At 42.6% G+C, this 23,746-nt stretch overlaps 3 protein-coding genes across 3 annotated transcripts; 2 read left to right on the top strand and 1 right to left on the bottom strand.

Moving 5' to 3' along the window:
• Positions 1 to 1,579: 1,579 nt before the first annotated feature.
• Positions 1,580 to 10,662, top strand: LOC140371528 (alpha-tectorin-like). The gene is made up of 9 exons (XM_072458698.1): positions 1,580 to 1,704; positions 1,820 to 1,882; positions 2,414 to 2,592; positions 3,193 to 3,321; positions 3,548 to 3,735; positions 4,558 to 4,706; positions 7,603 to 7,848; positions 8,030 to 8,183; positions 10,642 to 10,662. The coding sequence occupies exons 1-9, from the start codon at positions 1,580 to 1,582 to the stop codon at positions 10,660 to 10,662; spliced, it is 1,254 nt and encodes a 417-aa protein (XP_072314799.1).
• A 1,432-nt stretch (positions 10,663 to 12,094) lies between these two features.
• Positions 12,095 to 16,798, bottom strand: LOC140371527 (low affinity immunoglobulin gamma Fc region receptor III-A-like). Its single transcript, XM_072458697.1, has 5 exons — positions 16,762 to 16,798; positions 16,237 to 16,521; positions 13,277 to 13,534; positions 12,277 to 12,414; positions 12,095 to 12,180 (listed from the first exon to the last, which is right to left on the bottom strand). The coding sequence occupies exons 1-5, from the start codon at positions 16,796 to 16,798 to the stop codon at positions 12,095 to 12,097; spliced, it is 804 nt and encodes a 267-aa protein (XP_072314798.1).
• A 603-nt stretch (positions 16,799 to 17,401) lies between these two features.
• LOC140371526 (uncharacterized) lies at positions 17,402 to 18,346 on the top strand (the record flags this gene model as incomplete). Its single annotated transcript, XM_072458696.1, has 1 exon — positions 17,402 to 18,346. A coding segment is annotated over one exon (945 nt), but the record flags the coding sequence as incomplete, so codon positions are not given.
• Positions 18,347 to 23,746: the final 5,400 nt, after the last annotated feature.

Genomic DNA, 23,746 nt, shown 5'->3' with positions numbered 1-23,746 from the left:
CCTATATACTATATGGTCCTAACCTATATACTATAAGGTCCTAACCTATATACTATATTGTGCTAACCAATATACTATATGGTAGTATATAGGTTATATGGTATACCTATAACCTATATACTACATACGTTAGTACCATTTTGTAAGGTGGTAGGCCTGTGTTACATTCTTGTACATGATTGGCTGTTACATCCACACACGCCCCTGATGTGCAGTTGTTGACTCTCTGTTGCTCTTGCGGCTGAAGACTGCGTCGTGTCTGGAAGAACCATCATCGACGCAGAAGGAAAGACTCTTCACGTTGAGAACTTCTGCGGGCACAAGCTGCTGGACAACGCTCTGTTTTCAGTGGAAACCTCGTACGATGAGCGCCGCCTCAGCGACGTCCCGCTGGTGGAGCAGGTTCTCGTCAAAGTGCCGTCTCTACAAGTGGACTTGGCTCTGGCCCAAGGGGGAAAGATCGCTGTAAGTTCCTTCAAACACAAAACCGTAAAATGCTCGGACGTGACAGGACCGCGTTTAAAAGTATAGAAACTGAATGTAAAAACGTCTTGTTCTGAACAGAAACATGGCTTATAAGAGCAACGGCGCAAAGTCACTGAATACTACAAAAATACATAATCAGAATACTCGTGCACACGCTACGGTACAGCGTAAAACACATACTTTGAAGACATACAACTACAGAAGACGTACAACTACAGAAGACGTACAACTACAGAAGACGTACAACTACAGGAGACGTACAACTACAGAAGACGTACAACTACAGAAGACGTACAACTACAGAAGACGTACAACTACAGAAGACGTACAACTACAGGAGACGTACAACTACAGAAGACGTGCACCTACAGAAGATGGCGGTAAATGCGCCTTTTCATTTGGCTGCCAACTGCCATTAAAAACAACAACAACAACAATATTAATTTAGAATAACTTTATTATGGCAAAGTTACTCAGAATTCAGAAAACAGTTACTTTTCTAAAATCAAACGAATACATAGTCGTGTTTGAGCACAAATTAGACTCAAAACTGGACAATTTTTTTGACAAAAACAGATGTCGCCTCTGCTGACTGTAAATCAGCACAATGAAAAAAATGTGCATGAAATATGTTTAATTTAAGTACGTTTAATCAACTAGATTATTGTATGTGGTACTTTTAGATTAGTACTCTTAGCTGCTGTGTCTGTGCTTTCTCAGAAGTGACGAGAACGATTGCTACGCCCTGTCGAGGACTCAAATCCGCAGCGCTAAACGTCGGCAGATACACAACATTTTTACACACAACGAGATTAGCTTCAAACCCATTAAAGTGTTTCGTCTTCTTCTCACTAACGTTTGATTTTGCGTGAACAAATCCATCCCGTGTTTACTTTCCAAACAGAACCAGAGCGGCTTCCTCTTCGCCGCCACAGAGAACGGCACGGCGGTCGGAGCGGCAGAGGCCCTCAAGGTTCCGGGAGGGGTTCTGGTCAAAGTGGCGAAAGGGGACTTGACCGTGCAAGTGTTTTTCGATGGCACGACCGTACACGTCCGCTATGAGGGTAAGACGACTTTAACGTGACTCAAGGAGATGTTACACTGTCCAAACGTGTCCTTCGCCAGTAAAATAACGACTTTTTCATCAGCCGTTCAAAATGACACGGGGATTTGCTCAAACGCTTCCAACGTCAGCCCAGCCGACGGCAACGCTGCGGGGTAAGATCCTGCTTCATTCACATTGTGCAAATACATCTTCTCCTCTGTTGCTGCTGCTGTACAGCTGTGAGTGGTTTCCCCGGCAACCGAATGAACGGTTTTGTTCTTGCCTCAGGTGTGACACAGTGGTCGACGATCCTCGAGGAGACGGGATCAACTGTGACGCCGTCAAACAGAGGTACGACAACATCGATGCCCACAATATGTGTATGTCAGTGGAAACACACTGGAGTCAATGGAAACACACTGTAGCCAATGGAAACACACTGTAGTCAATGGAAACACACTGTAGTCAATGGAAACACACTGTAGTCAATGGAAACACACTGTAGTCAATGGAAACACACTGTAGTCAATGGAAACACACTGTAGTCAATGGAAACACATTGTAGTTGATGGAAACACACTGTAAAACATTCTGTAGTCCATGGAAACACACTGTAGTCAATGGAAACACACTGTAGTCAATGGAAACACACTGTAGTCAATGAAAACACACTGTAGTCAATGAAAACACACTGTAGTCAATGGAAACACACTGCAGTCAATGGAAACACACACTTTAAAAAATATATATATTGATATTTTGAAAATGGGTCGTGGTCCGGATCAATCACTTGGAGGGCCTGTTGTGGCCCCTGGGCCGTATGTTGAATATCCCTGCAGGAGGATGAAGAGCATTAAACCCAAACATACTGTGTGTTTTCAGGTGTGACACACTGAAGAAAGAGCCCTTTGCTAGCTGCAGAGTAGACGTAGCGCCCTACATCTCGGCCTGCTCCCGCCTCCTGTGCAACTACACGGACACAGACGGCCTCTTCTGCCACCTGCTGGACGCCTACGCACGCGTCTGTCGGCTCAAAGACTGGATGGACACTGTGGGCTGCTGTGAGAACATGATTCACTATAACTATTGAATTTACTTTATCTTGTTATTGACCTCAAAGGTTCTTGGGGTTTTTTTGGTGCCTGAAAAGTGCTTGCTGTATAAAATAGACATGTCACAATATCAAATTCCTGTGCTACACAACAGTAAAATGTATATTATTTGTTTATTGACATGATGTAAAGCTCACCACTCGTCTAGTGTGTAAACGGCTAAATCAGCCTGAATGATTTTCAATTTTCTTTTAAAAAAACGTCTATTATTTAGCTTTACCTTTTGGGCTTCGGTGTCGTTCTGAGAATTGTATTGTGATTGGAGTAATTACGATTATCAATGAACCAATTTACCCTGTTTATGCTTGCAATCTTACTTCAAGGTATTGAAATATACTCAAAACAACATAAATACTACTTATTTCAAGCACTTATTGACTTTGACCTCTTAGACATGGATTTGTCTGGGGTTTGGCCTGGTTTAGTTCTATGCAGCCTTTAATTAAAAATGGAAAATACAGAAAAAATGAACTGTTTTATGAACTGTGTGTTGAAATTGGTGCCGTGTCGTGGCACCAATTTCCAAGAAACTGTTCTTTTGTTTTTCAGCCGCCTCTGGATGTCATGAACATAAATGCATTGACGGTAATGAGTTCTGCGGTTTGTCTGTTGGCGGAGAACCCAAGTGTTTCTGTCGCAGCTCGTATGCCGCCCCCTTCAGGGCCCAAAACACACTGGGTATGTTTCCTCCAACTAAAAATACTTGAGAAGAAACAGTAGAAATGAATTAAAAAGGATCAAGGCCATCACACTGGACACTGAAATGTACTGTTGTTATTGCTTTGGGGGCGGGTCCACAGCCCAGTTAAAGCCGTCTCGTGACATGAAGTGCTTTCAGCTGGAAACACTGGCCCCTGTGCAAGAATAATATCCTTAGTTACTAAATATGTGCTCTGATCCCCAGGAGACAACACCATGTGTGCTTCTAAAAGTGCCTCTGTTTCTCTGGTTGGATGTCTCCTGGAGGAAAGGGGCGTCGACATCTCCAGTCTGCACCTGAACGACCCGAGCTGCTCCGGAGTCCACGACCCCAACACCAACCGGGTCACCTTCACCTTCAGCGACACAGACAACTGTGCAGCCAACGTGTCGGTAAGACCAGGACTGAACCGAACCGGGACTGGACCGCGACTGAAAAAGGACTGGACCGAGACGGGACCGCGACTGAAAAAGGACTGGACCGAGACGGGACCGCGACTGAAAAAGGACTGGACCGAGACGGGACCGCGACTGAAAAAGGACTGGACCGAGACGGGACCGCGACTGAAAAAGGACTGGACCGGGACTGAAAAAGGACTGGACCGCGACTGAAAAAGGACTGGACCGCGACTGAAAAAGGACTGGACCGCGACTGAAAAAGGACTGGACCGGGACTGAAAAAGGACTGGACCGCGACTGAAAAAGGACTGGACCGCGACTGAAAAAGGACTGGACCGCGACTGAAAAAGGACTGGACCGGGACTGAAAACGGACTGGACCGGGACTGAAAAAGGACTGGACCGGGACTGAAAAAGGACTGGACCGCGACTGAAAAAGGACTGGACCGCGACTGAAAAAGGACTGGACCACGACTGAAAAAGTATTGGACCACGACTGAAAAAGTATTGGACCACGACTGAAATAGGACTGGACCACGACTGAAAAAGTATTGGACCGTGACTGAAAAAGGACTGGACCTCGACTGAAAAAGGACTGGACCGGGACTGAAAAAGGACTGGACCGCGACTGAAATAAGACTGGACCAGCACTGAAAAAGGACTGGACCTCGACTGAAAAAGGACTGGACCGGGACTGAAAAAGGACTGGACCTCGACTGAAAAAGGACTGGACCGCGACTGAAAAAGGACTGGACCGGGACTGAAAAACAGGGCTTGAGACAGGACGCACCGTATAAACTGTTACCTTCACTTGCAGATAAATGGCAACAAGATCGTTTACTCCAACACCATCATGTCGAACGAAAGCAGTGGCATCATCTCCCGTGACGACCAGCTGTACATCGAGTTCTCCTGCGCCTACGTCCAGCCTCAAGTCCAGACCATGTCCTTCAAGATCCTGGACAGGTACTTTACAGCAAACTTTACGGCAAACTTTACAGCAAACTACAGCAAAAGTTACAGTAAACATTTCAGTAAAACAACAACGAACATTACAGCAAAACTTTACAACTAACTTTACAGCAAACGTTACAGCAAACTTTACGACAAAACTGTACAACAGAACTTTACAGTAAACTTTACAGCAAACTACAGCAAAACTTTATAGTAAACATTACGGCAAACTTTACAACAAACTTTACAACAAACCTTACAGCAAACGTTACAGCAAACCTTACAGCAAACTTTACAGCAAACTACAGCAAACTTTACAGCAAACTACAGCAAACGTTACAGCAAACTTTACAGCAAACTTAACAACAAAACCTTACTGAAAACTACAGCAAAAAATTACAGTAAACATTACAGCAAACTTTACAACAAACTTTACAACAAACTTTAAAACAAACTTTACAGCAAAACTTTACAGCAAAACTTTACAGTAATTGTTACAGCAAACGTTACAGCTAAAAACTACAGCAAACTTTAAAGCAAACTGTACAACAAACTTTACAACAAACTTTACAACAAACATTACAGCAAACTTTACAGCAAACTTTACAACAAACATTACAACAAACTTTACAGCAAACTTTACAACAAACATTACAACAAACTTTACAGCAAACTTTACAACAAACATAACAACAAACTTTACAGCAAACTTTACAACAAACATTACAACAAATGTTACAGCAAACTTTACAACAAACTTTACAACAAATATTACAACAAACATTACAACAAACGTTACAGCAAACTTTACAACAAACATAACAACAAACTGTACAGCAAACTTTACAACAAACATAACAACAAACTGTACAGCAAACTTTACAACAAACATAACAACAAACTTTACAGCAAACTTTACAACAAACTTTACAACAAACTTTACAACAAACTTTACAGCAAAACTTTACAGCAAAACTTTACAGTAATTGTTACAGCAAACGTTACAGCTAAAAACTACAGCAAACTTTAAAGCAAACTGTACAACAAACTTTACAACAAACTTTACAACAAACATTACAGCAAACTTTACAGCAAACTTTACAACAAACATTACAACAAACTTTACAGCAAACTTTACAACAAACATTACAACAAACTTTACAGCAAACTTTACAACAAACATAACAACAAACTTTACAGCAAACTTTACAACAAACATTACAACAAATGTTACAGCAAACTTTACAACAAACTTTACAACAAATATTACAACAAATATTACAACAAACGTTACAGCAAACTTTACAACAAACATAACAACAAACTGTACAGCAAACTTTACAACAAACATAACAACAAACTGTACAGCAAACTTTACAACAAACATAACAACAAACTGTACAGCAAACTTTACAACAAACATAACAACAAACTGTACAGCAAACTTTACAACAAACATAACAACAAACTGTACAGCAAACTTTACAACAAACATTACAGCAAACTTTACAACAAACATAACAACAAACTTTACAGCAAACTTTACAACAAACATTACAACAAACGTTACAGCAAACTTTACAACAAACATTACAACAAACTTTACAGCAAACTTTACAACAAACATTACAACAAACTTTACAACAAACTTTACAACAAACATTACAACAAACTTTACAACAAACATTACAACAAACTTTACAACAAACTTTACAACAAACTTTACAACAAACTTTACAACAAACTTTACAGCAAAACTTTACAGCAAAACTTTACAGTAATTGTTACAGCAAACGTTACAGCTAAAAACTACAGCAAACTTTAAAGCAAACTGTACAACAAACTTTACAACAAACTTTACAACAAACATTACAGCAAACTTTACAGCAAACTTTACAACAAACATTACAACAAACTTTACAGCAAACTTTACAACAAACATTACAACAAACTTTACAGCAAACTTTACAACAAACATAACAACAAACTTTACAGCAAACTTTACAACAAACATTACAACAAATGTTACAGCAAACTTTACAACAAACTTTACAACAAATATTACAACAAATATTACAACAAACGTTACAGCAAACTTTACAACAAACATAACAACAAACTGTACAGCAAACTTTACAACAAACATAACAACAAACTGTACAGCAAACTTTACAACAAACATAACAACAAACTGTACAGCAAACTTTACAACAAACATAACAACAAACTGTACAGCAAACTTTACAACAAACATAACAACAAACTGTACAGCAAACTTTACAACAAACATTACAGCAAACTTTACAACAAACATAACAACAAACTTTACAGCAAACTTTACAACAAACATTACAACAAACGTTACAGCAAACTTTACAACAAACATTACAACAAACTTTACAGCAAACTTTACAACAAACATTACAACAAACTTTACAACAAACTTTACAACAAACATTACAACAAACTTTACAACAAACATTACAACAAACTTTACAACAAACTTTACAACAAACTTTACAACAAACATTACAACAAACTTTACAACAAACTTTACAACAAACATTACAACAAACTTTACAACAAACTTTACAACAAACATTACAACAAACTTTACAACAAACTTTACAACAAACATTACAACAAACTTTACAACAAACATTACAACAAACTTTACAACAAACTTTACAACAAACTTTACAACAAACTTTACAACAAACATTACAACAAACTTTACAACAAACTTTACAACAAACATTACAACAAACTTTACAACAAACTTTACAACAAACATTACAACAAACTTTACAACAAACTTTACAACAAACATTACAACAAACTTTACAACAAACGTTACAGCAAACTTTACACATATCAGGATTGCAGTAACGGCCTGACTCTCCTGCAGCTCTGTGGTGAAGGTGATCGACGCTGGAGAGTGGACCTACGTCTTCAACATGATGGCCTTCACGGACGGGGCCCTGACCTCTGCCGTGGACTCTAGCTCCGAGCTGACCCTGGACCAGGAGGTCTGGGTCCAGGCGAAGGCCTCGGACGTGGACGAGAAGCTCATGGCCCTGGTCATCGACAGGTGCTGGGCCACTCCGGAGAATAACCCCAACGCAAATATGAAGTATAACCTCATCAAGAACGGGTGAGTATTCCTGTTTTTTTTTTTTACAATTCAATACTAACCACAAAAGAAAACAGTGAACATGATGTATTTTGCCCTCAGAGCCGCCTGAACAGAAAACAACAGCTTATTTGTGATTTTTTGAATAGAATTATGGCCAAAATGATGATGCATTTCTAAACGTGAGGGCTTGTGTCTTCAGCTGTCCTGGCGATGACACCGTGGCAGTGGTTTCAAACGGAGCGAGTCTGAAGAGCGTCTTCTCCTTCAGAGTGTTCCAGTTCGTGGGCAGCGAAGCAGACGTGTTCCTGCACTGTGACACCAAACTCTGCCTCAAGTCTGACGGCTGCACCAAGGTTTGTTTACACCTGGTTTAGACCTGTTTTAGACCTGTTTTAGACCTGTTTTAGACTCGGAGAAATCCCGCTTTAAACCAGGTTTAAACCTGTTTTAGTCCATTCAATTGCATTATATTATTATTATTATTAACACAAACTTTTGTCCTGCTTTTTATAGGCGTGTGGAAGCTCTTAAGATTGAGCAGGTGAGCTGATATTATACTATATATGTGTGTGTGTGTGTGTGTGTGTGTGTGTGTGTCTGTGTGTGTGTGCGTGTGTGTGTGTGTGTGTTATGTGTGTGTGTGTTATGTGTGTGTGTGTCATGTGTGTGTGTGTGTATGTGTGTGTGTGTGTTTGTGTGTCATGTTTGTTTGTGTGTGTGCGTGCGTGCGTGCGTGCGTGCGTGTGTGTGTCATTTGTGTGTGTGTCATGTGTTTGTGTGTTATGTGTGTCATGTGTGTGTGTGTGTGTGTATGTGTGTGTGTGTGTTTCGTGTGTGTGTGTCATGTGTGTGTGTGTGTGTGTGTGAGTGCGTGCGTGCGTGCGTGTGTGTGTGTGTGTTATGTGTGTGTGTTATGTGTGTGTGTGTCATGTGTGTGTGTGTGTATGTGTGTGTGTGTGTGTTTGTGTGTCATGTTTGTGTGTGTGTGCGTGCGTGTGTGTGTGTGTCATTTGTGTGTGTGTCATGTGTGTGTGTGTCATGTGTGTGTGTATGTGTGTGTGTGTGTTTCGTGTGTGTGTGTCATGTGTGTGTGTGTGTGTGTGTGTATCTGTGTGTGTGTGTGTGTGTGCGTGTGTGTGTGTGCGTGTGTATCTGTGTGTGTCTGTGTATCAGTGTGTGTGCGTGTCTGTGTGTATCTGTGTGTGTGTGTGTGTGTGTGTGTCATGTTTGTGTGTGTGTGTGTGTGTGTGCGTGTGTGTGTGTGTTTGTTTGTGTGTCATGTTTGTGTGTGTGTGTGTGTGCGTGCGTGCGTGTGTGTGTGTGTGTGTTATGTGTGTGTGTGTTATGTGTGTGTGTGTCATGTGTGTGTGTGTGTATGTGTGTGTGTGTTTGTGTGTCATGTTTGTTTGTGTGTGTGTGTGTGTGTGTGCGTGCGTGTGTGTGTGCGTGCGTGCGTGTCATTTGTGTGTGTGTCATGTGTGTGTGTGTGTATGTGTGTGTGTGTCATGTGTGTGTGTGTGTGTTTCATGTGTGTGTGTGTGTGTGTTTCGTGTGTGTGTGTCATGTGTGCGTGCGCGCGTGCGTGTGTGTGTGTCATGTGTGCGTGCGCGCGTGCGTGTGTGTGTGTGTGTGTGTATGTGTGTGCGTGTCATGTTTGTGTCATTTTATTCTCTCTCTTACAGGTCTGTGGAGCGTTGCACAGTTTTCATGGCTTATGTATTTCAAGAGTTGTGGAAATGTGGGGCAGATTCTGGTGAAGGAACTGAACAAAAGCATGACATATTTTTTCTATCTTCTTTTCAAACGTCCCACAAATATAATCCAATCATATTTACGCACATATTGAGTGAGGACTGTTTCGTTTGTTGTTGTTGTTTTTTTAAATTCACGACATATTACAAGCAGCAGTAATATAATCACAGGTTCTGGTAAAACAAGAACTTAACGAGTTGCAGGGGATTCATTTAACTATAAGAACAGTTCCAGGCCTCACCACCAGGGGGCTGTGTTTTTGTGTTTAAAGGGGATGTATGTATGTCTTCTTCTTCTTCTTGCTGCGTTCCATTTGTACTCGGAGGTCAGAGCTCGAAACGACGCAAATCAAATCATGAAAACCAGGAAAGTGCTCAAATTAACCAAAATGTGGATTCAATGATGTATTTATTGAATATATTGTCACAATTTTGGCTTTTATTGTTGACAGTAAGGAACATTAGCGCACATATAGCGACAATATGAAAGAGTAGATAAAGGGAACATAACACAAGTATAACACAAGTCGGATATCAAACTGTCGGCCATGTTGGATTGTCCAGGTTTGTCTGAAATTTGAGTTCAAGTGTGAATTTTTCTAGTCGGAATTCAGAAAATCCGCCCTCCAAGGACGACGTGAACGCAGCATTATTTCGTCCTCGCCCTCTTCCACGTTTCTCTGCCGGCTCCATCAAATTGATCAAACTGTGGAGCGGCGAAGTGATGAAGTATATACATATGTTTACATTAGAGTACATTTAAACGACACATATTACATGAGTTTTATGCTATACTGTGGGACATTGCACGCAAACAACAGGCAATAACATCTCCACGGAGACAAGCGCACCTTTGACAACACTTCTTTGCGAATTCAAGACTGGGACGATATTTATGGTGTGCATATGGAAAAAAAATAAAAAAATATTAAAATCAAACAAAAAGTGATGTGTGTGTTTTCCATTTCCAACAGACAATAAGTAACTTGCCAATGTTGTGAAAATAAAGGTAAAAAATGCCATCACTGCTTTGTGTTCTGCCTGTTTTATTGTGTTTTAGGGCCGTAAATGTCGCAACTGAAACAGGTTGAGAACCACCGACCTTTAAAAAGCCTTTAACTGTTAAATGATACTAAACAGAGGTCGTTTTATTGATTTGTACACAGGCGGGGTGTCGAGATTATTGGATTTATTGATTATTGTCATTTTTTCAGGGCACAATATAATAGTAAAAACTAAACTGTAAAAAAGGTGATAATTTCAGCAGCAAAATACAGTAATTTCCTTTCAATCTGTACTCCAGTGGCGTGCGGTCAGGGCAATCAAGGCAAGCAGTGATTGGACAATAAAATCTAAAACTAGATCATGTGCAATGACTGAAGCCAGTGCGAGTGTCTGCATTCTTGCGTAAAAGTACTACATGTGTGTAGTAAAGACTTTATTCTTGTAAGGCTCGAGCACTGGAATGGAATGTTCGTCCATCTTTTTTCAAAATCGTACTTGTCCTAGGTTTTTCGTCCGATCGAGCGCAAAACAACACTTTTTGCATCTAGAAACATTGAAAATTCATAAAAATCCCTCAAAATTTAAATATTCCTTATATCCTTCCATATATTCCCATTCATTTCAATTGGGGAAAATACTGATACTTTTGCAAATACTGCAAAAGTACAAGTTGTACAAATGTCAAAAGTAATAGCCTCCCTAAGACGGTGAAAGCCATCGTAAAGAGGTATAACTTGAAATCGGTGTCAAGGAGTTGAAACGCGCCAAAAATCAGGACAATCCTGGAAAAATACAAGAAAATATAGTGTCTGCTTTATGACATAAGCAGACACTCAATGACCGTGTGTCACAACTATACGTAAATCTTTCTCAAATATATCCAAATAAGACCATTTTCCCCCTCACTTCTGCTGCTGGTGTCGTTTAGTGACTTCTACAGGCCGCTGAGCAGTACTGCGCAGGAAGCTTGGTTCTTCTTCTCCCGTCGCTGCTCAGTATGTGACCGTGTTCAGAGGCTCGTTCACGCTCCGCTCTCTAACATGAGCTTTTAGAACCAGAGCGGACAGCAGCTTCTTTTAGAGCTCTGCAAAAGCGCTCTGAGGACCACACGGACTCAAACCCCTGAATCTGAGCATGTGCAGAGGAGAAGCGAAGCAACAGCAGCGCCGAGTTTCAACAAACAAACGTAAAAACTATCTTTTGGAGACAAGTCTGTGTTTGTAGCTAAGGCTCTGTTCACGTTTCCAGTGATTAGTTCGAAATACAGGCAGTTATTTAACAACATAGAACGCTAATTTGTGTAATTCATTGTTTTTTCCCCGACTTTTTCGATTGATGGAACACCGCACGCCACTGCTGTACTCCGAAAGTACACCTAAATGTATATTGCGTTTCATGGGCCCGTTCATATCACATTCGTAAAACTCAGGACTTCTCTTTTATTATATTTGTGTATAATCACGAAAAACCGTTAAACCGTAACGTCTCTTCGCATAATAATGGTCACGCTAAAATTCCACAGCGGGACGTCCTGTGTTTGCAACCCTCCTGAGTTTGCACGCATCTGCCCCTCGTCGCTTGGCTTCGGCTCGGGCTGAAACGCATGAAACACACATAAAACAAATAAAACAATATTAATAACGTGTCATGTTCATTTCATCGGGGCATGTGTCGTTTCCAAAGCCTGCACCTTTAGCCAGATGGCGGCAGATGCAGACGCCGACGCAGAAGATGCTGGTGTAGAGGAGGAAGAGCAGGCCGAAGAGCAGAAGAGACACCGTGATTGGTTGCGTGGGCGGGGTCTCGGTGATCCAGGCGGTGTCACGAACTGAGTGAGAGACATCGCTGCACAGTCAGAGACCAAATGCCCCTTTACGTTGTGTTGTGATGACGTAAAGTCATGTCGTATAGCCTGGTTTAGCCGGACAGTAACTGGACACACACAGGACTTCTGCACAGAGTCTGGTCAGAGTTTTCTTGATCGTTTATCCATCTATAAAGATCCTATTGAGATAAACAGCCTTTTTATTTCTTTTTCAAATGGATCCGGGCCACGACACTGCACCAATTTCAACACACAGTTAATTTTTTCTGCATTTTACATTTTTAATTAAAGGCTGCAAAGAACTAAACCAGGCTAAACCCAAGACAAATCCATGTCTAAGAGGTCAAAGTCAATAAGTGCTTGAAATAAGTAGTATTTATGTTGTTTTGAGTATATTTCAACACCTTAAAGTAAGATTGCAAGCATAAAATATCTGAATTTACTCCAAATAACGAAATGTGAAAAAAAGAAAAATGCTACTACACTTAAATATAACAAAACTCACTTGTTCTATTGTATCTAAATATACTAAAGTCAAGATGAATACTGCTTATATCGATCGCTTTTTTAACTCATCGTCTTTTTCTAGCGTGCCAATCGCTGAAAACCCCAGAGAAAGAGGCCGACTATGCACAGAACGGCCCCGAGAGTCGAACCTGTGACCTCCGTGAGACAGTTTTGTTGTCTTCCCCAACTGTCTGCTTTGTCTGTCGTGTCCCCCCCTTTTAAAACGAGGCTGAACGCACACTAGGGGGCACCAGCATGTGTGTGGGGGGCGTAGAGACGTCAGGTCAGTGGACACGCGCCTGACATCGCTGAAGAGAAGAGGCGAACGAACGAAAACCCGCGAGAGAGTGCGACGTACCACTATGGTTTGAGACCCTGAGCGGCACCGGGCGGGAGCTCCCCCCGGTGGGGCACTCGCAGCGGTACAGCCCCTGGTGTTCCGGCGTGACGGCGGAGAGCGTCAGGACGGCAGGAAACACTTTCCCGACGAACAATCCGTCTTTGAAGAAACGGGCCTCGAACTCGGTGCCGTTCCGCTCTTTGGACAGGCACGCCAGAGACACCGGCGCCCCCTGGAGGACGGGGTGAACCGGGACACTCAGGAGCACGAGGGCTGCTGCAGGATGAACAGAGGTAAACGGGTATGAGTCATGTGACTAAGGGGGAACTGTGTATTATATAACATACTGTTCAAAAGAAAGTCACGCTACGTTCTATTTGGTCTTTATTAAATATTAAATATAGTCAATATTAAAGGTCTCATTTCCGACCAGTGTGTCATTGTTCATCACACAGATCTTCAGTGTGTCATTGTTCCTCTGATCTTCAGTGTGTCATTGTTCATCACACAGATCTTCAGTGTGTCATTGTTCCTCTGATCTTCAGTGTGTCATTGTTCCTCACACAGATCTTCAGTGTGTCATTGTTCCTCACACAGATCTTCAGAGTGTCATTGTTCCTCACACAGATCTTCAGTGTGTCATTGTTCCTCACACAGATCTTCAGTGTGTCATTGTTCCTCACACAGATCTTCAGTGTGTCATTGTTCCTCACACAGATCTTCAGTGTGTCATTGTTCCTCACACAGATCTTCCATGTGTCATTGTTCCTCACACAGATCTTCAGTGTGTCATTGTTCCTCACACAGATCTTCCATGTGTCATTGTTCCTCACACAGATCTTCAGTGTGTCGTTGTTCCTCACACAGATCTTCAGCGTGTCATTGTTCCTCACACAGATCTTCAGCGTGTCATTGTTCCTCACACAGATCTTCAGCGTGTCATTGTTCCATTGTGTCATTGTTCCTCACACAGATCTTCAGTGTGTCATTGTTCCTCACACAGATCTTCAGTGTGTCGTTGTTCCTCACACAGATCTTCAGCGTGTCATTGTTCCTCACACAGATCTTCAGCGTGTCATTGTTCCTCACACAGATCTTCAGCGTGTCATTGTTCCTCACACAGATCTTCAGCGTGTCATTGTTCCTCACACAGATCTTCAGCGTGTCATTGTTCCTCACACAGATCTTCAGCGTGTCATTGTTCCTCACACAGATCTTCAGCGTGTCATTGTTCCTCACACAGATCTTCAGCGTGTCATTGTTCCATTGTGTCATTGTTCCTCACACAGATTTTCAGAGTGTCATTGTTCCTCACACAGATCTTCAGCGTGTCATTGTTCCTCACACAGATCTTCAGCGTGTCATTGTTCCTCACACAGATCTTCAGTGTGTCATTGTTCCTCACACAGATCTTCCATGTGTCATTGTTCCTCACACAGATCTTCCATGTGTCATTGTTCCTCACACAGATCTTCCATGTGTCATTGTTCCTCACACAGATCTTCAGCGTGTCATTGTTCCTCACACAGATCTTCAGCGTGTCATTGTTCCTCACACAGATCTTCAGCGTGTCATTGTTCCTCACACAGATCTTCAGCGTATCATTGTTCCTCACACAGATCTTCAGTGTGTCATTGTTCCTCACACAGATCTTCAGTGTGTCATTGTTCCTCACACAGATCTTCAGTGTGTCGTTGTTCCTTACACAGATCTTCAGCGTGTCATTGTTCCTCACACAGATCTTCAGTGTGTCGTTGTTCCTCACACAGATCTTCAGTGTGTCATTGTTCCTCACACAGATCTTCAGTGTGTCATTGTTCCTCACACAGATCTTCAGCGTGTCATTGTTCCTCACACAGATCCTCAGTGTGTCATTGTTCCTCACACAGATCTTGTATTGTATCCCAAACACTCTCACTTGGGTTCAGATCTGCAGTACATCAGTTTCTGCTTCTCCTTTAGATGTTTTCTCTGCTCGATGCCAATGATATGACTCTTCTCAAACACAATGACATCGTCTCCATGACCGCGGGATTCGTCTTTCCACACGGTTGTTTCAGAAATGAGAATCCGCTCACTGCATCAGTTGGGTTTAAATACTGAAAGATCATCACTTGCAGCAGTTCTCCAGCAGGGGGAGAAGGACCTACTTACTGTATTTGCTTAGTTGAATCCAATTGGTGATTTTTTTTGTACAGGCAGCAAGACTTTCCCCTCGTTTCTCCACTTAACGGAACAGAATAACTGCTCAACCAGAAATGCCCAACAACAAAAGAGCAAACCTACGGCAGAGGAAGGCAAAAGAGGCCTACAGCGAGTACTACAACAAGTCTAGGAAAAAACCAATAAAGAAGATATGTACGTTCTCCATGCTTTCTTATATGTAGTAACTTAAAATAACTTTCTACGGTGAATCGGCTTCTCGATTCAACCAATGAACAGGTTTCTATACTTTCGCTGTTTTAGATCAATATTGCAATTTGTGTAAGTGTAAAATAAAAAAGCAGCACTGGTGCTACTTCATTTATTGAATACCGTATTTTCTGGACTATAAGTCGCACCAGCCAAAAAATGCATCATAGAGAAGAAAAAACATATATAAGTCGCACTGGAGTATAAGTACATAAGTATAAATATAAGTATAAGTTGCAATGGAGTATGAAATGCGGTTGCAAATGTGAAAATAACAAATAATATCACATATAAGTCGCTCCGGAGTATAAGTATATATGTATAAATATAAGTATAAGTTGCACTGGAGTATGAAATGCGGTTGCAAATGTGAAAATAACAAATAATATCACATATAAGTCGCTCCGGAGTATAAGTATATAAGTATAAATATAAGTATAAGTCGCACCCCGGGCCAAAACTACGAAAAAAGGTGCGACTTATAGTCCAGAAAATACAGTATACATAATCTATAGAGATTTTGCATATCTACAAAACAGCTGTAATATGAACGTTTCCACACGTACAGGTGACCGTGATGTCGATGCGGTCGCTCGCCCCGCTCTGGTCAGTTTCACACCAGTAAACGCCGCTGTCCAACGTGAAGAGCCCCTCCACGACGCAGGCCGCTCCGTCCGCCACGCCCCAGCCGTCGTCGCAGGGGGTGGAGTGTCGGAAGGTGTTCCTCAGGACCCGCGTCGCCCGGCCCGCTCGCCCGTCCGAGCAGCTGAAGGAGACGTTTTCGTAGCGGAAGAAGTGAGACCTGTCCGGATGAACGAGCAGGCGCCCGGCGCACAGGCACAAAATGGCCGCTGCGGACAGACGAGGAGACACATGTTACCGCAGAGGAATCGTGCCGCTTCGGTGAATGTTTCTGAGCGTACACACGGCGGGGACTAACTAATAAACGAGCAAACACGTGCGCTAAGCTACACCGCAGTTTTTGAGATCTAGCTCTGGTTAAAATGTTCGAGCGCTTACATTTAGTAGAATAATTTCACATTTCTCAGATACCTAATATTGAAATGAGAAGAGAATTTTGAAGGGAAGACGTAAGAAACACCTTGAAACAAATAGATCCAGGAACATAAAGCTAAAATAGTCAATTCTACAGTTAAAAACAAAGAGTTAACTGCTTCAAATCAGAGCGTTGCTGTGCTGCAATAATATTGAGAGTAATGTTGTGCCGGGGATTCCAGTGCAGGCCTTACTGGCAGATGACAAACGCTTGAGTCGTTTGGAGGGAGTTAAGAATCCCTGGGTAAAATCTGTGTTTACAACATGAAGAGAGCTGATCAAAACATACTAGACAAAGATGTTAAAATCTTAAACTGGTCAGGCTTCGGGTCAGAAGAAGAAGATAAGATAAGATAAGATAATCCTTTATTGTCCCACATGGGGAAATTTCATTGGTGCAACGCAGGTAGATACAGAGGTAGATACAGAAGAACAGATCACTTATAGGAAGTCTGAAAGAAGAAGGAGAAGAGGAAGGAAGAAGAAGATGAAGAAGAAGAGGAAGGAAGAAGAAGAAGGTGAGGAAGAAGAAGGAGAAGAAGAAGAGGAAGAAGAGGAAGGACGAAGAAGAAGAAGAGGAAGGAAGAAGAAGAAGGAGAAGAAGGAGAAGAAGAGGAAGAAGAAGAAGACGAAGGAGAAGAAGAAGGAGAAGAAGAAGAAGAGGAATAAGAAGAAAAAGAGGAAGAAGAAGAAGAAGAAGAAGAAGAAGAAGAAGAAGAAGAAGAAGAAGAAGAAGAAGAAGAAGAAGAAGAAGAAGAAGAAGAAGAAGAAGAGGAAGGAAGAAGAAGAAGAAGAAGAAGAAGAAGAAGAAGAAGAAGAAGAAGAAGAAGAAGAAGAAGAAGAAGAAGAAGAAGAAGAAGAAGAGGAAGGAAGAAGAAGAAGAAGAAGAAGAAGAAGAAGAAGAAGAAGAAGAAGAAGAAGAAGAAGAGGAAGAAGAAGAAGAGGAAGAAGAGGAAGAGGAAGAGGAAGAGGAAGAAGAAGAAGAAGAAGAAGAAGAAGAGGAAGAAGAAGAAGAAGAGGAAGGAAGAAGAAGAAGAAGAAGAAGAAGAAGAAGAAGAAGAAGAAGAAGAAGAAGAAGAAGAAGAAGAAGAAGAAGAAGAGGAAGAAGAGGAAGAGGAAGAGGAAGAGGAAGAAGAAGAAGAAGAAGAAGAAGAAGAGGAAGAAGAAGAAGAAGAAGAAGAGGAAGGAAGAAGAAGAAGAAGAAGAAGAAGAAGAAGAAGAAGAAGAAGAAGAAGAAGAAGAAGAAGAAGAAGAAGAAGAAGAAGAAGAAGAAGAAGAGGAAGGAAGAAGAAGAAGAAGAAGAAGAAGAAGAAGAAGAAGAAGAAGAAGAAGAAGAGGAAGAAGAAGAAGAGGAAGAAGAGGAAGAGGAAGAGGAAGAGGAAGAAGAAGAAGAAGAAGAAGAAGAAGAGGAAGAAGAAGAAGAAGAAGAAGAGGAAGGAAGAAGAAGAAGAAGAAGAAGAAGAAGAAGAAGAAGAAGAAGAAGAAGAAGAAGAAGAAGAAGAAGAAGAGGAAGAAGAGGAAGAAGAAGAAGAAGAAGAAGAAGAAGAAGAAGAAGAAGAAGAAGAAGAAGAAGAGGAAGAAGAAGAAGAAGAAGGAGAAGAAGAAGCCCTCTCTCACTGAGCTACTGCCCCTCCCACTGGTGCTCTTTGTCAGAGGAAGTCAGAGCTGTGGGTTTCAGACCACTGACTTCCTGCCGACAAAGACGTAAACACCAAACAAAACACTTTTATTCACGTTTTATCCACTCACAAAAATCTCTTTAGCACATGCACAGCAACACAAACAACCCAAAATGAGAATAATACAATTTTAAAAATGAACAGGAAGAAGCACAAACAATGGGAAGCTGCTCAAATATATAAACCAGGTCAAAACCAAGACTAAATAAGGTCTAAGAAAGAACTAAACTAAGTCTAACCATTAAAGATAAGCCCACACAATGCAGTCTCGTAGTCCTTTTTAGACCCGTCGTAGACCTGCTTGGTTCTCTGATGCTTCTCAAATACTAGCGTAGGTGTAAAGTTAGAGATACCAAATACTTAAACCTATCAAACTGCCATTTCACATTCACATTCTCCAAGACATGCAGAAGAATAAGTAAATAAATAAATGAGAGAATAAATAAATAAAGAATGAAAAGCACTTACAGAGGACGGGGACAGGCCGTGTCAGCCGCATGTTGCATCTGTTTAGTCCGACAAAAAACATAAGCATTTTATTCTTCAACCACCTCCGGGACTTTCGTGCTACAAACAGACCACAACATGTTTCACTCTTTCTTTCTCACTGACTCAGGGTCCAACCTGCTGTCACTCGTCACATACAGGTTCTCACTGAGCTACAACACGTTCAGTCAGACTTTGAACATTCAATATGAAGGTTTATTCAGGTTATGATGGTAGAAATACTCCGATTTACAATGAAAAGTACTACATATGATCACATGGGCCAATCCAGCTGGAGGTCTGAGGCCAGTTAAAAAGGATGGAGCGATAAACTGATGAATTAAAAATATGCGGAATCAATAAAAATACTATAATAATAGAGCTCAAGTTGAAAAATGACAATAAAATAAAGCACGCGGTGATTTAACAAAAGTAAATGTTTTTGTTTTTCATTTGTATCGATCAATTCATATTTTCAATTCAGTTTCATTTTGTCTTTTAAAACTGATAAAACTGCTTTTACGTTCCCTGAGCATAATCAGAATAAATCTTTAATAAGTACAATTTAATAAGTACAAAAAAAGACACTTTTCATCAATGGTTAAAAGTGATGGATTTTCTGGCATTTTAAGTTTTACATTTACGTTTTACATTGAGTAAGAGAATTATTAGGTGTTTTAGCGTAAAACAAGAACAACTGGTTATTTTTTCAATCAATCAAAACTATTAACTATTTTTTTTTCTCTATTTTTTTTTCCTTTTTTTTTTCTTCTTCTTTCTCTTTTTTTTCTTTTTTGACAATGTCACTGGACTGTATCTTTATTTACACACAAGTTTTGATTGGTATGTGTTTATTCTGGATGACACTTAACTACCTGCTTCTTAACCCTGAAAAAACCGAGGTCATTGTGCTTGGCCCTAAGCATCTACGAGACTCTCTATCTGAGCAGATAGTCACACTGGACAATGTTAGTGTAGCCTCCAGTTCTACTGTAAGAAACCTTGGAGTCTTATTTGACCAGGAGCTCTCATTTAAAGCTCATATAAATCAAGCTTGTAAAACAGCCTATTTCCATTTGCGCAACAAGAGCCAAAATCAGAAGAATCCGGCCTAAAAGTGATGCCGAAAAACTTATCCATGCATTTGTAACGTCTAGATTAGACTACTGTAACTCCCTGCTTGCAGCGTGTCCTAAAAGCTCCATAAAAAGCTTTCAACTGGTTCAAAATGCAGCAGCAAGATTACTAACAGGAACAAAAAGAAGAGAGCACATTACGCCAGTGCTGAAGTCTCTTCACTGGCTCCCCGTCGAGTTTAGAATCAAATTCAAAATTCTACTCTTGACCTACAAAGCCATAAATGACATGGCCCCATCCTACCTCAAAGATGCTATAGAACCATAGACTTTATTCCAGAGCTGACAGAGCTAGTCTCCGGTCTGGAGAGACGGGAGATGGCGGAGGAGAGTGGATCGGTGGTCGAAGACGTTCTGGACGGCGTGGAGGAGCAGCCTTTTCTGGCTGCACGTGCCCGGAAACGTAAAAAGTCCCTAAGCTCGTCCGAGGGTTCTGGGAATGAGCAGCAGGATGAGGCTGAAGCTATTGATATCCGGAGTGAGAGCAGAGACTGTAAGGTGATCATAAAGCTTGCACAGGATAGTGCATCCTTTAAGGAGTGGAATTCAGTGGCATTGTCAAAGAGCCTAACTGTAGCTGTGGGAGTGATCAAGAGTGCGAGTGTCCTTAGAGATGGCTCGCTGCTGGTCGTGTGCAAGGACGCGGCTCAGCAACGGAAGGCGATTGGAACTAAACGTCTGGGTGGAAAGGACATTCTTGTGTCTGATGCTGAAAGAAACACGGTCAGAGGAGTTATCGTAGGTGTCCCTACGGCGACGTCTGTGGATGAAGTTAAGGAGAATTTGACTGGAGCTAAGGTGGTGGACGCTAGGCGGTTGAAGGTGACCCGGTCTGGGGTAAGATGTGACAGCTTGTCGGTAATGGTAACACTTGAAGGGAGGTGCCTGCCTAGTAAGGTGTTCATTGGGTTCATGTGCCATGACGTTAGGCCATATGTTCCACCGCCCCTGCGTTGCTTTAAGTGCCAGCGCTTTGGGCATATTGCAGCGGTCTGTAGAGGGAGGCAAAGATGTGGTAAATGTGCAGGAGATCATGAGTATGGGAAGTGTGACGTGGGTGCAAAACTGAAGTGCTGTAACTGTGGGGAAGAACATAGCTCTGCCTATGGGGGATGCAGGTTTAGCAAAAGAGCTGCTGAGGTGCAGAAAATAAAGGTCTCTCAAGATATATCCTATGCAGATGCAGTCAAGAAAGTTTCAAGTAACGAGTTTAGAGTAAATACAGAGAGAGGAGCCAGCGCTGCTCCCAGCCAGGGCAAAATGAGAAAGGCCAGCGTGGCTCCCAAGAAGTGTGAAGGTTTCAAGAGTGGAGGTCCCAAGTGTGCAGGTTCCAGAATTAATGAGAATACCCTGGTTGTGGAAAGAGAGGATTTTGTACTCTTTATGGTGGATGTTGTAAACTGTGCTGCTCAGACTCAAAGCAGAACTGAAAGGATCAGGATCATTGCTAAAGCTGCAGGGAGATTCCTTGGAACAAAGGAGCTTGATTGGGCAGATATAGAAAACAGGCTAAAGGCGCTAAATGGGAGTCGGAGTGATGGGGGTCTGCTTTTGGGGAGTCAGAGTGATCAGAGTGACGAGATGGGGGTGGGGGTGGTCTCCTGTCCTCGTCCAGTCTCGTAGACGCACGGCTACCAAGCAGCGACATCAGTGGAAATATTAAAGCCTATAGAATGAAGCCTAAAGAATAAAGCTGTACGGTGGAAGCACCGAACGTCAAAGAAGGAGAGGAAGATGAAGAAGAGTTTCCCTGGAATAAAGCCGGTCGGTCTCTGAAACAACAACTATTCTAGTCACAAAGACATATCATGACCTCATGGGCTTTGTAACACCAAAGCAATGGAAGGAGTTCTTTTACGGACTACGACAGTCTGAGGACTACGAAAAGTCTGAGGAATAAAGTCTGGCGGTAATGCAACAATTGGACATGCTCTCTCATTTGACTGATGACACGCTTGGGCTAGTCCTGGGTCTTTTCAACCGTGTTTGGGATTCAGGTTGTGTTCCATCTGCGTGGAAACAGTCTACGGTGGTGCCGGTTCTGAAGCCGGGTAGGCCAGCGTCTGACCCTTCAAGTTATAGGCCGATTGCCTTGACGTCGCAGCTCGGGAAAACGATGGAGCGCATGGTTACCGAGCGGTTGGATTACTTCTTGGAGAGTCAGGGTTTGCTTCCCGCGCACCAGAGTGGTTTCCGTAGGGGCAGGAACACCATGGATTCCGTGTTGTGTTTGGAATCTGATATCCAGCTGGCCAGGGCTCAGAAAGAAAAGGTTATTGCGGTGCTCTTTGATGTGGAGAAGGCGTACGATATGGTTTGGAAGGATGGGCTCCTCATTAAGCTGCGGAAGTGTGGTGTGAAGGGTAAACTGTTTAACTGGGTCCGGAGCTTTCTGTCTGGCCGGCGTATCCAAACCAGAGTGGGCGCTGCTTACTCTGGGGTCTATGAGGTAGAGAATGGGATCCCGCAGGGGAGTGTGTGTAGCCCTATCTTGTTCAATGTTATGATTAAGGACATCTTTGACGACGTGGATGGGTCTGTTGGGAGGAGCCTTTATGCTGACGATGGCGCTCTATGGGTGAGAGGGAGGAATCTCCGGTTTTACGAGGCAAAACTGCAAAGGGCAATACAGCAGGTGGAGCAGTGGACCCTGAAGTGGGGGTTTAAACTGTCCGTACGGAAGTCTCAAGTGATCTGTTTCTTCAATGGGCATAGGGACGTCTCCCTTCGACTGCATGGGCAGGTGCTCGAACAGGTCAGGGAGGTGAGGTTCTTGGGGGTCACCTTTGACGAGAGGCTTAGTTGGCGTCAGCACATTGATGAGGTCAGTGGTAAATGCAAAAGGGTGAATAACTTGCTTCGTTGTCTATCCGGCCAGGACTGGGGGGCCAGCAGAAGGTCGCTCCTGGGTATTTATCGGGCCGTCATGAGGGCGGCTATTGATTATGGCTGTATAGCCTACATGTCTGCGGCTGAGACTAACTTAAAGAAGCTTGATGTGGAGCAAGCCCAGGCCTTGCGCATCTGCTGTAGGGCTTTTAGGACCTCCCCTGTCTCGGCGCTGCAGGTTGAGTTGGGGGAATTGCCGTTACGGCTCCGGAGGCTAGAACTTCTGTTGGCTTACTGGGTGAATGTGCAAGGTCATACGAGCTCTCACCCGGTGAGGGACTTTCTCAGGGTTGATGGGGGGCAGAGTGAGGCTGGCGGTATGATTTTCAGCCAGGTAGGAAATGCGAAGGCGCGGCTTGCGGGGGTTGGTGATCTGCGTGTGAGCCCGTCGGTGGCTTTGTCTGCTATAGCTCCGTGGAAGTTTGTCCCGGCTCCTGTTGATGTTAGCTTGCATGGCAAGCTTAGAGGAGTCGCTGGGAGGGCACCGCAGTTTGCCGTTCAAGCGCTCATCGATAAGCACTCAGGTGATGTGTTTATTTATACCGACGGGTCTAGGGATCCTGAGAGTGGGCGTACTGGCGCCGCTTATTTTGTGCCTGACCTGGGGCTAGCGGTCAAGAAGAGGTTGACAGATCGCCTTTCTGTTTTCACGTCGGAACTTATAGCGATACGGTTGGCATTGGAATGGGCGGAATCTGCTTTGCAGTGTTGCGGCATTGTGGTGGCCTCTGACAGCCTTTCTGCATTGCAAAGCATTAAATCTGGGAAATCGGATTGCAGACAGGATGTGTTGAATGGCATCTTCTGTCTGATGCTCTCCCTGTCCAGGA

Source organism: Eucyclogobius newberryi, unplaced genomic scaffold (genome assembly GCF_026437365.1).
Source record: "Eucyclogobius newberryi isolate DKJ021-1_F unplaced genomic scaffold, fEucNew1.0.hap1 SCAF_22, whole genome shotgun sequence".
NCBI lineage: Eukaryota > Metazoa > Chordata > Actinopteri > Gobiiformes > Gobiidae > Eucyclogobius > Eucyclogobius newberryi.
Note: the sequence above shows the minus strand (reverse complement) of the source record. Positions and strands in the feature narration are given on the sequence as shown.

Excerpts from the sequence above, each read along its gene's own strand:
- LOC140371528 (XM_072458698.1), top strand. The coding sequence starts at position 1,580 with ATGTTACACTGTCCAAACGTGTCCTTCGCCAGTAAAATAACGACTTTT. Across the intron at positions 1,705-1,819 it reads GCCGACGGCAACGCTGCGGG|GTGTGACACAGTGGTCGACG; the intron begins GTAAGATCCTGC and ends TTCTTGCCTCAG. Across the intron at positions 3,736-4,557 it reads ACTGTGCAGCCAACGTGTCG|ATAAATGGCAACAAGATCGT; the intron begins GTAAGACCAGGA and ends CTTCACTTGCAG.
- LOC140371527 (XM_072458697.1), bottom strand. The coding sequence starts at position 16,798 with ATGTTCCTGGATCTATTTGTTTCAAGGTGTTTCTTAC. Across the intron at positions 13,535-16,236 it reads CATCGACATCACGGTCACCT|CAGCCCTCGTGCTCCTGAGT; the intron begins GTACGTGTGGAA and ends TTCATCCTGCAG. Across the intron at positions 12,181-12,276 it reads CTGCCGCCATCTGGCTAAAG|CCCGAGCCGAAGCCAAGCGA; the intron begins GTGCAGGCTTTG and ends CATGCGTTTCAG.